The sequence below is a fragment of the Elephantulus edwardii genome, unplaced genomic scaffold (assembly GCF_000299155.1).
Source record: "Elephantulus edwardii isolate Elephantulus edwardi_28Jun2011 unplaced genomic scaffold, EleEdw1.0 scaffold00209, whole genome shotgun sequence".
NCBI lineage: Eukaryota > Metazoa > Chordata > Mammalia > Macroscelidea > Macroscelididae > Elephantulus > Elephantulus edwardii.
The window spans coordinates 1,183,479-1,199,237 of record NW_006399959.1 but is presented as its reverse complement, the minus strand read 5'-3'; the positions used below and the strand labels follow the sequence as shown (position 1 = coordinate 1,199,237).

Below are 15,759 nucleotides of genomic sequence, written 5' to 3'. Positions count from 1 at the left end.
CTTTCCACAGGGGTTGCACCATTTTACACTCCCACCAACAGTGAATAAGGGTTCCAGTTTCCCCACAACCTCACCAGCATTTGTTGCTTGCTGTTCTGTTAAATTCTGCTATTTTGACTGGGGTGAGATGATATCTCATAGTTGTTTTAATGTGGTTGATTGTTTTAACGAGTGTGGTTCCTTCCAGTTGTTACTGATTATCTTATGGGTCAATTTGGCTGAAACTGAGGCATGGGGGTTAGCATAAATGAGCATATATGAATATATAAAAATATGCTTAAGACGTTGCCGCACACTTGTAAATTGACGACCGTGCTTAGAAACACATTTGACGTCATTTGCAGCAACGTGTTAAACACCATATTCTCAGGGTTTCCATCAGTGTCAACTTAACCAGTACTAAGCCTATTGTTGTTGTGTATCATTAATTTGGAATCAACTCATAGCTGACCTTCAGTGAATTTTCAGGGACAGTTAACTGCCCATCATTCTGCACCATGTGCCTTTGAGTTGGCAGCACAACTCCTTAACACTAAGTGACTAGAGCTCTCTGTAACCAGCAAGTCCAGTCTTTATCATTTTGGGGTTTTCCCTACATTTTTCTCCCAGTCTATCCAGGGCCTTCTGCTATCCACCTTGGGACCCAAGCCTGGGACTTGTCAGCCTCTACAAGGCCATGAGCCATTTCCTTGAGCTAACCTATTCTTCTATCTTCTTCCTTGACCTGTCCCCAGCTCTGCCCATCCCCTGTGTATGTGTGTGCATGCACATGTACGAGCATCCACATATGTGTATCCACTGTGTATGAGAAAGAAAGGTAGAGGTTCCAAGAGGGAGTGGAAGCCACATAACGAGATTGACTGAGACAGCGACTGAAATAGGACGGCACACGATCAGACAAATGTTGCTTTGAGTTGGCAGGGCCTCACCAGCACCTAACAACAACATATGTATACAGATGTGTGTACTTGTGTACCTACATGTGTAAGTGTGTTCATATGCACACACACATAAATAACTCACTAACCTGGAGAAGATTCTGACTTACAGTGATACTCCATCTGGTTTCCAAGGCTATAAATCTCTTTCTAGAAAAGGGAGCTCTGGTGGCCTAGGGGTGAGAAGCTACTCTGCAATCAGAAAGGCCCATAGTTCAAATTCACCAGCTACTCTGCAGGAGAAGGATGGGCAATCAATCTCCTTCTGTGCAATTCACTGTCTCTGAAAACCCACTGGAGGGTCTGCTACAGGTCAGTTCGATGGTATACAACAACAACAAATCTCTCTTGAGAAGAGATTGTCATTTTCCCCCTTTACGGTAGGAGTGGATTTGAATCACTGACATTTCAATTAGCAGAGCACCATGTAACATACCACATCACAGAGTGCACGCTCTTAGTCTCATTCCATGTCTGTCTGTCTATATATCAACTTCAACAAATTCGCTCTTCTGGAGAGCTGAACCTAAGGCAACACTTAATGATAATAACAGTGGTAAAACTGCGTGTGAGTGCATACATGTGTAAGTATTCGTTTGCATGTATGTGTGTGTGTGTATAGAGCAAGACCCTCACTCCTCAAAGCAGGAAGTGGATTACAAGGCATTATAGTATGACAAAGTTATTTAAAGATGGTTATGACCTCTATCTGTCCCTTCAAAAGACATACTGAAATCCTAAGCTTTGAAGCCTGGAAAAGAAGCCTAGAAGCATGGTCAGAACAAATCAAGCTGCTAACCCAAAGGTCTGCAGTTTGAATCCACTAGCCACTCCAAGGGAGAAAGAAAAGGCTCTGCTCCACAGAGATTCACCGCCCAGGAAACCCTCTGGAGCTTGCAACTCTGCTGTAGATCAAAGGTCATCAGAACTGACTTGGGGCCAGTGCGTTGGGTTTGGTTGTACTCAGCACTTAGCTGCTGAGTCAGCAGTTTGAAGTTATCTGTGGGAGAAAGATGAGGGCATCTGCTTCTATCAAGATTTCCAGGCTTAGAAACCATGTATGAAGTTGCCCTCTGTCCTATAGGCCACTGTGGGTCAGAATCAATTTCAGTATACTCAACTGGTTTTTTTTATCTGTTTAATCAGTTTTGTAAAAAGCCAAACAGTTACTGTCAAGGTGATTCCAACTCATGGTATTTCCCCATGTGTCAGTACAGAACTTTGCTCTACGGGTCATCCAGGGATGAACTTGGGGGTGATACCGCCCCATATGTCAGTGCAGAACTGTGCATGGAGTCATCCAGGGGTGAACTTTTGGGACTGGCCTGGCAGCACTTTCTCCTATATACATACAGTTCTGGGCAGCCGTGAACTATCAACTTTTCAGTAAGCAGCTGAGTTCCTAAAGTGTTTGCACTCAAGCGCTCTTTAAGACACTTGTAAATGAACTACTTTAGGGAATTAAATACTGTCCTGAAGAAATTTTCAAACTTTAAACCAAAATATACTCTGAAATCTCCACATTTCTTAAAAGTTTGGCTTAAGTAGTAAAAAAATGCTTACTGAGAACTTCATTTGCTTTTTTAAAGATCTTTATGAAATCAAATTGACAACAGTTAACTTGAAAAAATGAGAGTACCTGTTGGGTGGGGAGTTTCTAAGAATGGGGAGGGGAGAAGGTGGAAAGAAGAGGAAGCATGGATCATACAAGGGAGTGCTCCGGGTACTGTGGCAAACTGCAGTGTGCTCTGCTGTGTATGTGCTCAATAACAAACACATAAAATCAGACAAACTGAAAAGTTCAGAGGCTACGCTGGATAGAAGTTGGCCCAAATCCAGTATGAAAACTAAATGGAGACCCTGCCTCCAAGTGACCCCATAGGTCAGGGTGCACCTTCCCTATGCTGTTTGCAAGGCTGCCATCTTTAGAGAAGCACATTCTCTCTGTGGGTTTGATGTGCTGACCTTTCTGTTAGCTGCTGAACACTTAACCACTTGTACCCAGAGGTCCTTACAAAGGTCGAAGTCAGAAAAACCTTCTTATTATCAGTTCCTTCTTACTCCTCAAGAGATAGAGTAATTAGAACTGCCCTACAGAATTGTCTAGGCTAGAATCTTTTCTTTTTTTAACTGATTTTGTAATTATCATTTGAATGAAAGTTTACAAAGACAACTGTTTTTTTCTTCAACTATCTGTATACTTTAGGGCGGTGATCTTTCCTTCCTGGGAGCCTCTGGTGGGTTCGAAGTGCACCTTCTGGTTAGCAGCTCAGCACTGTCCGCCATACCTCACCCACCAAGAGCAGTGTCCTTAGGTAAACAAGAGGAGACACAACCACCAAGACACATGAAGAGGGAGGCTGGGAACAATGTGCCTGCCAGTTGAGGAATGCCAAGAACCCACCTGGAGGAGGAGTAGGATCTTCCTCTAGGGCCTTCAAAGAGTGTCTGGCCCTGCTGCTTACACCATAGCCCAGGCCTTTTAGCCTCCAGATCAAAGCTGTCCCTTGGATTCACAATCAACACTCATGAGAACAGCAGTCCAGGAATGAAATGACATTATATTGGGCAAAACTGCTGTAAAGGATTTCTTTAAAGTGCTAGAGAGCAAGGACATAATTTTAAAGAGTAAGATGTGTCTGATGAACCCACTGTATTTTCTTTTGCTTTATATGCTTCTGAAAGTTGAACAACAAACAAGAAAGACCAAAGAATTGCTATCTTTGAGTTATGGTACAGCAGAGTACTGACTGCTATTTGTTTCCAAAAGAATAAACAAATCATTTGTCTCGGAGGAAGTGCAACCAGGGTGCTCCTTAGCATCAAGGATAGTGAAACTTCATCTCACATACTCTGAGCATCGTATCAAGAGAGGCTAGTCTCATCTCCTCAAAAAGCTGAACACAGATATTCCATATGGCCCAGCTATTCCACTGCTTGGAATATACCCTGAGAAAATAAGAACTGAGACACAAACAGAGACTTGTACATCAAAGTTCATAGCAGCGTTATTCACCTTCGCAAGAACATGGAAAAAGCCCAAATGGCCAACTATACTAGAATGGATTAAAAAACTGTGGTACATTCATCTGATGGAATACTAAGCAGCACTCAGTAGCAATGATTTGAAAATTACCACCGAACTTGGGAGGGACTGGAGAGTATTATGCTAAGTGGACTAACTCAGTCCCCCAAGGACAAGTACTGTATAAGACTATTATTGTAGAAATAAAAAGATAACTAGTAAAATGTGTATGAAGATCTAAGAAGGGTAGGGTAAGAGCTGAGGGGTGAGGATGCGTTTGGGGGGTGTTGTGAATCAGGGTTGCACAGTTTGATAGGTGGAGAGAGGGTGGGTAAAGGAAATGAGAAAGATCCAGTGTGGATCTGGAAAGATGGCATTTGTTTGCATAGTTCAATATTAATTAATTTTATAAAACACAATGAATGGAAATGATTGTATGAACCACAGTATGAATGAAGCATAAGAATGAATATGAACTTCATAATCAAACCAATATAAAATAAATTTGAAAAAAAAAAAAAGAGGGGCCAGTCTGTGGAAAAAGGTATCATGCTGAGAAACCGAGAAAAGAGGAAGACCTGCAGTGCCATGGATCGACACAGTGAGCCTGAGCATGGTGGAGAACATGGGGGTAGTGATGATTAGGACAAGTTTCTCACCTGCGGTCACAGGCTTACTGTGAGTCAGAGGGAACTTGATGGCATCAACAACAAGTTTCTAGAACCAACACAACCAAAGGCTTTCTAGTTAGGGCAATGACAGGAAAAGGATATAGAGACTGGAGGCCAACGGTGGAAAGAACTGTTCAGACACTTAAGTACAAATTTCCAAAACACAAAGAAAGTACTGTCTGAATGGGGGTAGCCCAGGATGGGGAAGGTGGTCCAGTCCATACCTGTAAAGGGCTGCTGCCTGGCCAAATCCCAGACCTTCCCAGCTGAGCCAGCTGTGGTCAGCAGGATGCCATCAGTGGTCGGGTGAAACTGCAGCACTTTCACCTGGAGTGGCTCAGGACCCAGTACCAGTCCAGGGGCTGTGGGAAGGGCCTGGTCTGGGCCTGGCAGCCGCCACAGCTTAACCTGCGAGAAAGACCAAATGTGTGTGAGCCAGGTAGGGAGAGCTAGGTAGGGAGAAGGACTTTCTGCTGGGTCTCCTCCAAAGCTTAGTGCCCACCTCAGCCTATGGGGTCACAGGTTATCTCCACCAGTTCCCAGCAAGCAGATGGGAGCTGGTATAGGCCAAAGGATGTGAAAACGCTGGAGCCAAAGGACGTGAAAATGCTGGCTGCTCCCATCAAAACCCAACTCACGTAACCCTGTTACAGAACAGAACCACGCTCAGTACAGCTTTTTGGATTTTAAATTGTGATCTTATACAGTTTGATAGCTGGTGGGAAGCCCAGGTGTGTACTTGGCTGGGTTCTGGAAGTCCACCTACGTCTTACTTCTGAGACACTCTGGGTGGTCCCAAAGCTCCCACCTCTGATCAGTGTTCCTAGTGCTGTTTCTGGATAAAACCACCATCAGGATGGAACTAACTCACAGCTGACCCTCCATCAGTTTTTTAGGAGGCTGTCATCTGCACAGGAGGAGAGCACCCTTTCTCTCCCCTGGAGCCATGGGTGGATTTGAACTGCCTAAGAAGAGTTGCATTTGATTTGGCAGTACAGCTTCCTACATACAGACTAGGCCACCAGAGCTACAGAAGCACAGAACCGAGTGTGTTAAACCCCGGAGACTCTTCCTGACATTGCATGCAGCCCCGGAGACTCTTCCTGATATTGTCTGTCTGACCTACCGTGGTGGCTTATGTGTTGCTGTGATGCTAGAAGCCATACAAATACCATTTCTTACTTTTTTCCTTTAAATTATGATGTGAGTGAAAATATACAAACAATCAAGTTTTCATTCAACTATTCACACACATTTTGTTTTATGACATTAACGACAATCTCCACAATGAAACTTCACTTTTTCTACTTCCTCCCTGTGATTCTCATTTCCATTCATCCTTCTGCCTTCAGAACTTTCTCCCTGGGCATATGATACCTTTTTAACTTTATAAAGTTGGTTATTCTAAGTAATGAGTGCCTCTCTTATGTTACTGGTCACCTTATAGACCTGTCTATTGTTGGCTAAAAGTTAAGCCATGGGGCTAACTTTTGGATGCCATCATTATGGAATCAGATTGCCAGGCCTTTCCCGTCATGGCACTACTGGGTGTATCTGATGCCAACCTTTCTACTAGAAGTTGATCAGGAACCATATGAAACATCCAGGGACATCTGCCTGCCCTAGCTAGTGCTGAGAGCTGGCCAGTGGGACCTGAGCCCTGATGGGATGGGAGGGCCCAGATCAGAGGTCAGAAGACCCCAGACGAAGGGTGGGGTAGGGTAAGCCAATGAGGAGGAGATCCCCCCACAGGTTCCACTCACCGTCCTATCTGCCGAGGCCGTGGCCAGGAGGAAGTCATCAAAGTGAGAGAAATCGAAGTCTGTGATGAGGCCTGTGAAAAAGATTGGTGCCAGGCTGAGAAGCAACTTCTAGAATGTTGCTTCCAAGCACAGTGTGAGACAAGTTCCCCTACACACACACACACAGAGAGAGAGAGAGACAGACAGACAGACAGAGAGACAAAGAGAGAGAGACACAGACGGCCTGTATGCAGAAGGCACATAGGCAACAACTACAGATTTTTCTGTAATGTTTGTCCCCAGGAGCCCTGCCAAGCACTTGGCCTCAGGAGACTGGCAACAGGGACTCTCAAAGCACCAGTCTCCTGTGTCCTCTTACACCCAAGCCCTCAGGGATGCAAATGCTGCAGAAACATTGGATATTTACAGAACATGCCACCCACCCCACTCTCTATACTTAAACTTCACTCCACCCTTCCGAGCATTCTAGGGAGCTCTGGTGGCTTAGTGGTGAGGAAGTGTGCTGATAACACAAAGGTCCATTATTAAAATCCACCAGCTGCTCTGCAGGAGAAGGATGGGCAAGATCCTCCTGTGTGATTTATTGTGTTTGAAAACCTGCTGGAGGGTCAGTTATGGGTTGGTTCCAACTTGCTGGTACAGAGCAACCACCATTGCCACCTTTCCTTCTAATTAAAACTCATGACAAAGATAGGTCTGAGGGATGTCTAAATAACCAAGTAAGCCACAACTAGTCTACAGAACTTAATAACCTAGTCCAAGTCCCCTCCTACAATGAAGTGACAGCTCTAACCTGCCCATAGCCATACATTGCACCGTGATGCATGGTGGTCCTTTGGGACAGAGACCTGCCTCAAGAGGTGCCCAGGGCTGTCAACATTTCAAGGGCAACTCTCATGCTTCTCCTGGGATTCCCAGCACTGTCAACATTACAGAGTTGACTTTCATGCTTCCCCAGGGGTCTCCAGGGCTGTCAATATTACAGAGGTGACACTCATGCTTCTCCGGGGGTCTCCAGGGCTGTGAACATTACAGGAGTGACTCTCATGCTTCTCTGGGGGTCCCCAGAGCTGTCAATGTTACAGGGGTGACACCCATGCTTCTCCAGGGGGTCCCCAGGGCTGTGAACATTACAGAAGTGACACCCATGCTTCTCTGGGGGTGAGGGGTTCCCCAGGGCTGTGAATGTTACAGAGGTGATTTTTATACTTCGCTGGTGCAGTTCCTAGTGGGTTTGAATGTCTGACCTAATGGTTAGCAGCTTAAAAGGCCATTTATACAAACTGCTGCCAGTGAACTGACTGTGACTCACAGTGGCTCACTGGACAGAGAGAATCGCTCCACTGGACTTGCAGGGCTGTAAAACTGAAGAGGTCTACCTTCATCTTTTCTTGAGGAGGTACTAGTGGACTCCCCCACTTCACCATAAATATTCCTTGAGGCTCCAGAAAGATCTCATCAGATCCATCAGATGCCGGTTAAGCACCAGTAACAGTGACCACAGGTCTTACTGTTAGTCCCAACACATCAGCTCTGACAGAAGTCCACACACCCGCAGGATAGAACTCGGTCAAATCCTCACAACCTGTGGTTTGCCTGAGGCTCTAGTTACCGCCACTGCATCAGTACATTTGATTAAGTGTCTTTCTCTATGTCACTGCTCTTCAGCTTTTCCAAGCACAATGTCCTTTTCCCAAGACTGGTCTCTATTGACAACACGCCCATAGTACATAAGATGAAGTCTTACCATCCCAACTTCTGAGAAGCATTCAAATACACTTCTTATAAGAAAAATTATTTTGTGCTTTTGGCAGTGCCTTATGTATTGGAAGGAACCTAACAATATATACACGTGTGCATATCCACATATGAAGGAGCTCTAATGCTCTAGAGTTGCACTGTCATCCCAAAGGTACGTGGTTCAAATCTACTAGCTCTACAGTGGGAGAAATATGGGCAGTCTCCTCCCATATCATTTACTATCTCTGAAAACTTTCTGGAGATTGGTTTGAAAACCTCTGAAAACTTATGAGTTGATTCCAACTCAACAGTAAAGAACAACAGTATATTCAGTATTCTTTATCAACACCACAATTGAAAGGCATCAATTCTTCTCCAGTCTTTCTAATTCCTTGTCCAATTCCACATGCATAAAAAGCAACTGAACACACCACAGCTTGGGTCAGGTGCACCTTTGTCTTTAAAACAGACATCCTTATTCTTTAGTGTTTTTGAGAGGTTCTTGAAACAAGATTTGTCCAATGCAGACTGTCTCTTAATTTCTTGACTGTTATTTCCACATATGTTTACTATTGATCCAAGTAAAAGAAAACTGATTGGTGACAAGTTCAATCTTTTCTCCATTTACCATGATATTGTTTAATGGTCCAGTTCTATCAATGCTATCAGTGACAGGATAATATCCCATGGCATAAAGGAAAATCTGTTTTACAAACTCCAATACTTCATTGCCATGAAGTCAATTTTTACTCATAGCTGAGCCTCCAGCAGGTTTCTGAGGTTGTAAATCACAGAGTGGTTTTGCTAATAGGTGTCACTGTGTTGCCTTCACTCACAGTGACTGTATGAACAACAAATATGAACCCTGCCCTATAATGCACCATCCTCACCATCTCTGATATATACCTGAGCCCACTGTTACATCATTTTGTCAATCCATCTTGTTGAAGGTCTCTTTTCTGACCCTTTACCTTTCCTAATATGATGTCTTTTTTATAAGAACTAGCTTCTCCAGACAACATACACTAAGTATGTGAGACAAAGTTTCACCATCCTTGCCTCTAAGGAGCACCCCAATTGCACCTTCTCCAGGATATGTCTGTTTGTTGGCAGTCCATGGGATGGTTAAGTACTCTTCTCCAAGACCACAGCTCAAAGGTACTGATTCATCTTCTGTCTGTCATAGACTATACATCTTTCTCTTGCAGAGTCATTGGGTTTTCAAACTGCCAGAGAAGCATGCAGTCTTTAGGTTCACAGCACAACCATCTATGGAGGCCAACAGAGCTCCTCACGGCCTGACAGTATGACTCTTATTCAAATTGACACACCAACCAGTAGCCAAAGACTAAGACATTAACACCTCTGCCGCTAACCCACAGGCAGCTCTTCTCTGGAGATTTGAAACCACAAGTAGATTCAAGGGTGAAAGAGGGCAATCTCTTGTTCAATTTACAGCATCCTGAAAACATGCTGCCGGGTCAGCTAGGAGGTAGTTCCCACTCAAGAGTAGTTTGAGTGATCAATTGGATCAAAATGCATTAAAAAATACATTAATAATAACTGATGCCTGGGACACAAAAGTTGGAAACAAAGAACTTGTGTTGCTGTTATGTGCCGTTGAGTTGCCTGCGACTCATAGTGACCCAATGTACAAGATCCCTAAACCCTGCTCTATCCTGTGCCAATCTTATTGTTTCTGACACTCCCACCCTGATTACCCCAATCACTGAATCAATCCATCTCATTGAGGGTCTTCCTCTCCTGCACTGTCCCTCCATGGTCCCCAGCATGACATCTCTCTCCAAGGAGACCCTTGCAACATGTACAAAGTATGTCAGATGAAGCTTTAGAATCCTTGCCTCCAAGCAGCAGCCTGGTTTAACCCTCTTCAGGATAAATCTGTTGATTCTCTTAGCAATCCATGGTATATTCAATACTCTTCTCCAAAACCACAGTTCAAAGGCATCAATTCTCCTTTTATCATCCCTAGTCACTGTCCAGCTCTCTGATGACCATGGCCTGTATCAGGCACACCTTAGTCTCCAGACTGACATCATGCTCGTAAGTACTCTGGAGGGATCTCTGACAGCAGACTTTCCCTAAGCAATTAAGTCTTGTAATTTCTTGACTGTTGGTGCCAAAAATGTTGATTGTGATGCCAAGCAAACAAAAGCTGTTTATAATCTCAATCTCTTCACCATCCATCACGACTGGAAACAAAGAAGAACTAGTAGTTGGAAAATAATGACTTTGGGACAAAAATAAGGTTGTAGATTGCATAAAAGAATTTTGTAGGAACAAAAATTTATTAATTTGTTACTAGGACTATTTCAATGAAGAGGTGCATTTGAATGGGTCTTTGAAGGTTTGGGGCAGGAGACTGCAAGGCAAGCACAAGTTTGAATCACCACTGTCTCAGTCAGGGTTTGCATCCCAGTGTCAGCGACACCTCCAGGGATATTTGCATGACATCACATTCAGAACTCAAACCCACTGACATCCAGGCAGCTGTGACTCACAGGAACCCTCGACCAGGTTGCTGAAGCTGTAACTCATGAGAAGCCCGTGAGTTAAGTCTGACTCAGAGTGACCATGGAGGGAGAGTATACCAGTCCCTGTCTCGAAGACTGTAATCTTCACAGAAGGAGTCCTGGTGGCTCAGTGCCTTATATGCTGTTCAGTAAACCTTCAAAAATGATAGTTTCTGGCATCTGGAGGGATTCCAGAGGGAAGGAATCCGCCCCTCACAAGGAAATACACATGCCTATTCCAGACATCAATGGGAAGTAGGACACACAAGAACCAGTGACGGGGGAGACTCCAAGGTGCAGGCTTCACGGGCAGGGGTTGAAGAGGATTTCTCAGAAGGGGCAAGGGGATCCTGGAGGGCCAGAACCAGTGAGAGCAATAAGGAAAAAGACCGAGTGGACACATCCTCTATCTCCTAGAGAAATGGCCTGATTTACCCCTTAAGCCAGACTGACTCATTCACTCCTGGGAGGACATCAGCTAGCTCATCTACACTCACTTCCTCTGTCTCTGTTTTTGTTAAAAGCACTTTTTTCAGAGCCATCTTGGACTTATAGAAAAACTATACAGCAAGCTCTGTAAGGGAGCTCTGATGACCTAGTGGCAAGATGTGCTTCAATACTGAGGCAGGCAGTTCAAATTCACCAGGTGCTCCATGGGCAATCACTTCTTGTACAATTAATTGCCTCTGAAAAGCCACCAGAGGGTATGCTATGAGTCGATTCCAACTTGATGGTAAATAATAGCATATAGCAAGTTCAGAACTTCTACATACCCTGTTACTATTATTATCATTCTTATTCAAGTCCTAGCATTTGTACCTGTGAACACAATTTTGTTGGGAAAACAGTGTTTTTGATGCTATTTTCAGTTACATTATCATGAGGTCTCTGTTGACTCTCCAGTGCTGCAATCACAGAACTACAAGGGGATGGCTTTGACAAACAAAAACCTATGGTTTCACAGTTTAGGAACTAGAGGTCCTAGTTCAGCACGCCAGCTCTAGGGGGAGACTTTCTCCAAGTGTCTCCCGGTTTCAGGAGTTTTCTAGCTTGGGAATCTGGGTCCAAAGAATGTACTCCACTCCTGATTCTTTTGGTTTGGTGGTCTTGAGGTCCCCCTTCCACCACTCACCTGTCAGTTTGATCTCTTTTAAAGCACTAAAGAGCAAGGATGTCAGTGTAAAGACTAAGGTGTGTTTGATCCAAGCCATGTCATTTTCCAGTGCTTTCTATGTACCTGAAAGTTAAACAATGAATAAGGAAGACCAAAGAATTGGACCCTTTGAGTTATGGTATTGGTTAGAAGTTTCAAACACACCATGAACAAGGAGAACAAGCAAATTTGTCTTGCAGGAAGTACAACCAGATCTCACATACTTAGGGCATGTTGTCAAGAGGAGAGTAAGTCCTTGAAAAGTATGCTGGGTAAGTAAAGAAGATGAGCAACAGAGAGAAAGACCCTCAATGAGATGGACTGTCACCATGACTACAACAGTGAGCCTGAGCATGGTGGAGAGTGTGAGAACGACGGAGGACAAGGCAAGGCTGCACTGTTGTCCACAGGGCTGCTGAGGCCTAGTAACTAGGTGGCAACTCCCAGTAAAAATGATGTCTCCCTCTTCTGCATGCTTTCTTCCTCCTTCATCCCACATCCAAGAAGAACTCCCCACCCAACTATCAGATCTTTGAGGGGATCAAGTTTACCCTTAATACTCCTGCAACTATTTTATCAGAGCATGGGAATCACTGCATAACTTCTTCATTACATCACTACATGTACATACTTCAGGAGGACACAATTCAACCCAAGACATTATCATCCTGGAGTACAGTAGGCCCTAAACGCCTTGACTGGTCTTATCTTTACATCAGAGGAGAACAGATACACTGTCATAGACTGAGTTACCTTTCCTCAAAGTTATTTGTCCTCAATTTGTGAATCTTAACCACTGGAGATGAGGGAAAGTTTGGTGGCCTATTGGGTAAGGAGTTGTGCTGCCATCTCAAAGGCAGGCAGTTCTAATCCACTAGCTACTCCACAGAAGAAAGATGGGCAATGAGGGACTGTAAAACAATAAAAGAACTTTTACTTTTCAAAGAGAAGAACAAACTGGGGGGAGGGGTGGGCAGGGAGAAAAGTGCAACAATGAATGAATGGAAATCCAAAATCTCTGTAAATGTTAATTGAAATTAATAATAATAAGTATTTTTCTAAAAAGATGGGCAATATTCTCTTGTTCAATTGACAGCCTCTGCAAATCTGCTGGAGGGTCAGCTATGAGTTGGCTCTGTCTTGATGCTGATGAGTTTGGGTTTTGAGTTTTTGATGATGTTAATAAGCAAGATTGGAAGAGTTATGTTAATAAGGTAAGGTGCAATCTACAGGATTAGGCTGTATTTTGAGACACTCTCTTTTGTGATATAAAAGAGGTTAAACAAGCTGAGAAAAGGACTTCCTACCACCAAGAAAGAAGAACACATCCCTGCATGTAACTCTTTGCCTGAGGAAAATGGAAGTCAAACACATGGAGATCTCCAGAGAAAAGCATGCCCACAGAGGCTGAGAGGAGACAAGGACCCAATGGAGGTGGGAGAAATCCTTAGAACTGACAATGAAGCTCACTAGGAAAAAACAGGTCAAGGAACAATAAGGAACAGGCCAAGGAAGCTCAAGGAACAACAGGCCCACAGCTGCTGAATGGAACATGGGTCATCCTCCAGACAGAGGAAAAGCCTGTCCTTACAGCTGAGCTGGCACCCTGCATTTAGATTCTAGCCTCTTGAACTGTGAGAATGAGACCTCAAATAAAGCATATCACATGCATATTTTTAGTTTTCCAATTTTCATGGATTCAACTATGATCCCCCTAAAAACACATATGCACTAATATAACATGGAAGTTCGTAAGGATGAGTTGACAAAGCTGTAAAAATGTTGTTGTTGGGTGTCAATGAGTCAGAAGTGACGAAACACTGACCATCTAATGGTCTTCAGAAGCAGTAAACTGCATGGGAGGAAAGTGCCCATAATTCTCCTTCAGAGCAACTAGTGGATTCAAACTGAATGCCTTTGGGTTAGCAGGGCAACTTTTTACCACTAGGCCACTGAAAAAGAATTAGAGGTAGGATCTGTAAGGTAAAAAAGGCGCAGAAAACTAAGTGAAGGGAAACAAAAGAGTTTATTAATACTTCTCGGGCAGATTTACTGTCTGAGGCTAGAGAAAGGCAGGGTCAGGTGGCAAAGTTGCAAGTGAGGAAATTACAGGCTAAACTTTATAGGTAGGGGTTGGGGGTAGGGCAGTCAGCCGGGTGTGGGCAGTTCTCCGTGGAGGGTGTTGAACAGATGCCCTTTGTTAGTTCCTAACTAAGGAGCTGCTCAGTCATGCAAAATGTGGTTGTTGGTCGTGCTCCTTTCTGTTGGCTATAGTTGTCTTACACCAGGCAGACTGGAATGTGTCTCAGAAGGTACAGTCAGTGTGGAATGTTGCCCAGCTCCCAGGTGGCCTTTCAGGATCTATACCTTTAATCCCATCAGAGCCCTGAGGAGGGGCTTAACCTTTATCCCCTTTTGTGTTACAGGGCAGTAATAAGAGAGAAGAAGCAGAAAGGAAGATCTCAATGACACCAAGAAAGAATTGCCAGGAGTGGAAAGCAACCTCCAGCATCTGGTTCCTGTGCTAGGAGGCTTCCAGGCACCAGGGAAGGTCCAGACTCATGGAGGGCTGAAAGGAGCCTCCAGATGCTGCAGGACCTTCCTCCAGAACTAGCAGGCAGGAAGGTTTCCCCTACAATTGGCAATCTGAATCTGGACTTCTACCCTTCCTGAGAGTGGAAGCCAGACAACCTGGGCCTAGGCCTGGGCCCCGATGAAGGATTTTGCACTATCAACAATTTATTCATAGTAAACACCTTTCTTAAAAAACACAAATGGCAACTAGACACATGGACCTCACTGATGGACTACATGGAATCAGACTGACTACATCTATGGAAAGAATGGATGGAAAAGTTTAATATCAACAGTCAAAACGAGGCCAGGTATTAAATGAGGCATGCTCAGGCCCACTGCTGCAATCACTATGTCAGTCTATCTCACTGAAGGTCTTCCTCTCTGTCACAGACTTGATCATTTCCAGCACGATGCTTTTTTTTCCAAGGACCCTTGTGACAACATGCCTCAAGTATGTGAGCTGAGGTTGCACTATCCTTACCTCTAAGGAGCAATCTGGTCACAGTTTCTATAAGATACATTTGATCTTTTGCCATTCTGTAAGATACTGAATATTTTTCATCAACACCACAATTAAACACAAAGGCATCAATTCTTCTTTGGTCTTATTTATTTATTGTCCAACTTTCAAATGCACATAAAGCAACAGAAAATACCATGGCTTATATCAGGTACATCTTGTCTTTAAACTGATGTTATTGATCTTCAGTACTTTGAGAGGTCCTTGATAGCAGATTTCCCCAGTGGAACATTCCTTTTGATATCTTGACTGCTGCTGCCATGGGTATTGACTATGGGTCCAAGTAAAATGAAATAGTTGACAACTTCATTCTTTTCTTTATTTATCATGATGTTGCTAATCGGTCCAGTAGTGAAGATTTTTGTTTTAATGATGTTGAACGGTAACTCATATTGAAGGCTATATTCTTTCATGTTCTTCACTAAGTGCTTCAAGTCATCTTTAGTTTCTGCAAACAAGATTGAGTCATCTGTATACTGCAATTTGCTAGTGAGTCTTTCTCAGATCCTGATGACATTAAGACTCCTGTATTGACCAGTTTTTGGGTTTTGACAAATGTAAATAAATGAGAACGGCAAATATATAGGACACTGCCTGGCATACAGCATGTTGCTGTTAGCTGCTAACTGTTCGGTATTATTGTTGAGGTACCTCCAGTGTATAACAATTCCCTGCCCAATGCTTATAACTGCTGTGCTCAAGCCCAGTGTGGTAGCTACTGTGTCTACCTATCTCACTGAAGGTTTCATTTTTCACAGACCCTCTGCTTTTCCAAGCATAATCTCCTTTTCCAGGGATTAGCCTCCTTCTGACCTCATGTGAGATGAGGTCATCTTTG

At 43.8% G+C, this 15,759-nt stretch overlaps 1 protein-coding gene across 1 annotated transcript in view; it reads right to left on the bottom strand.

Moving 5' to 3' along the window:
- The window catches only part of CORO7 (coronin 7), a 106,703-nt gene that overhangs the window by 88,386 nt on the left and 2,558 nt on the right, over positions 1-15,759 (bottom strand). The window contains exons 4-5 of the mRNA XM_006897474.1: positions 6,398-6,468; positions 4,859-5,042 (exon numbers count right to left, since the gene is read on the bottom strand). Of these exons, the coding sequence (XP_006897536.1) occupies positions 4,859-5,042; positions 6,398-6,468 (255 nt within the window). The remainder of the gene's footprint in view (positions 1-4,858; positions 5,043-6,397; positions 6,469-15,759) is intronic.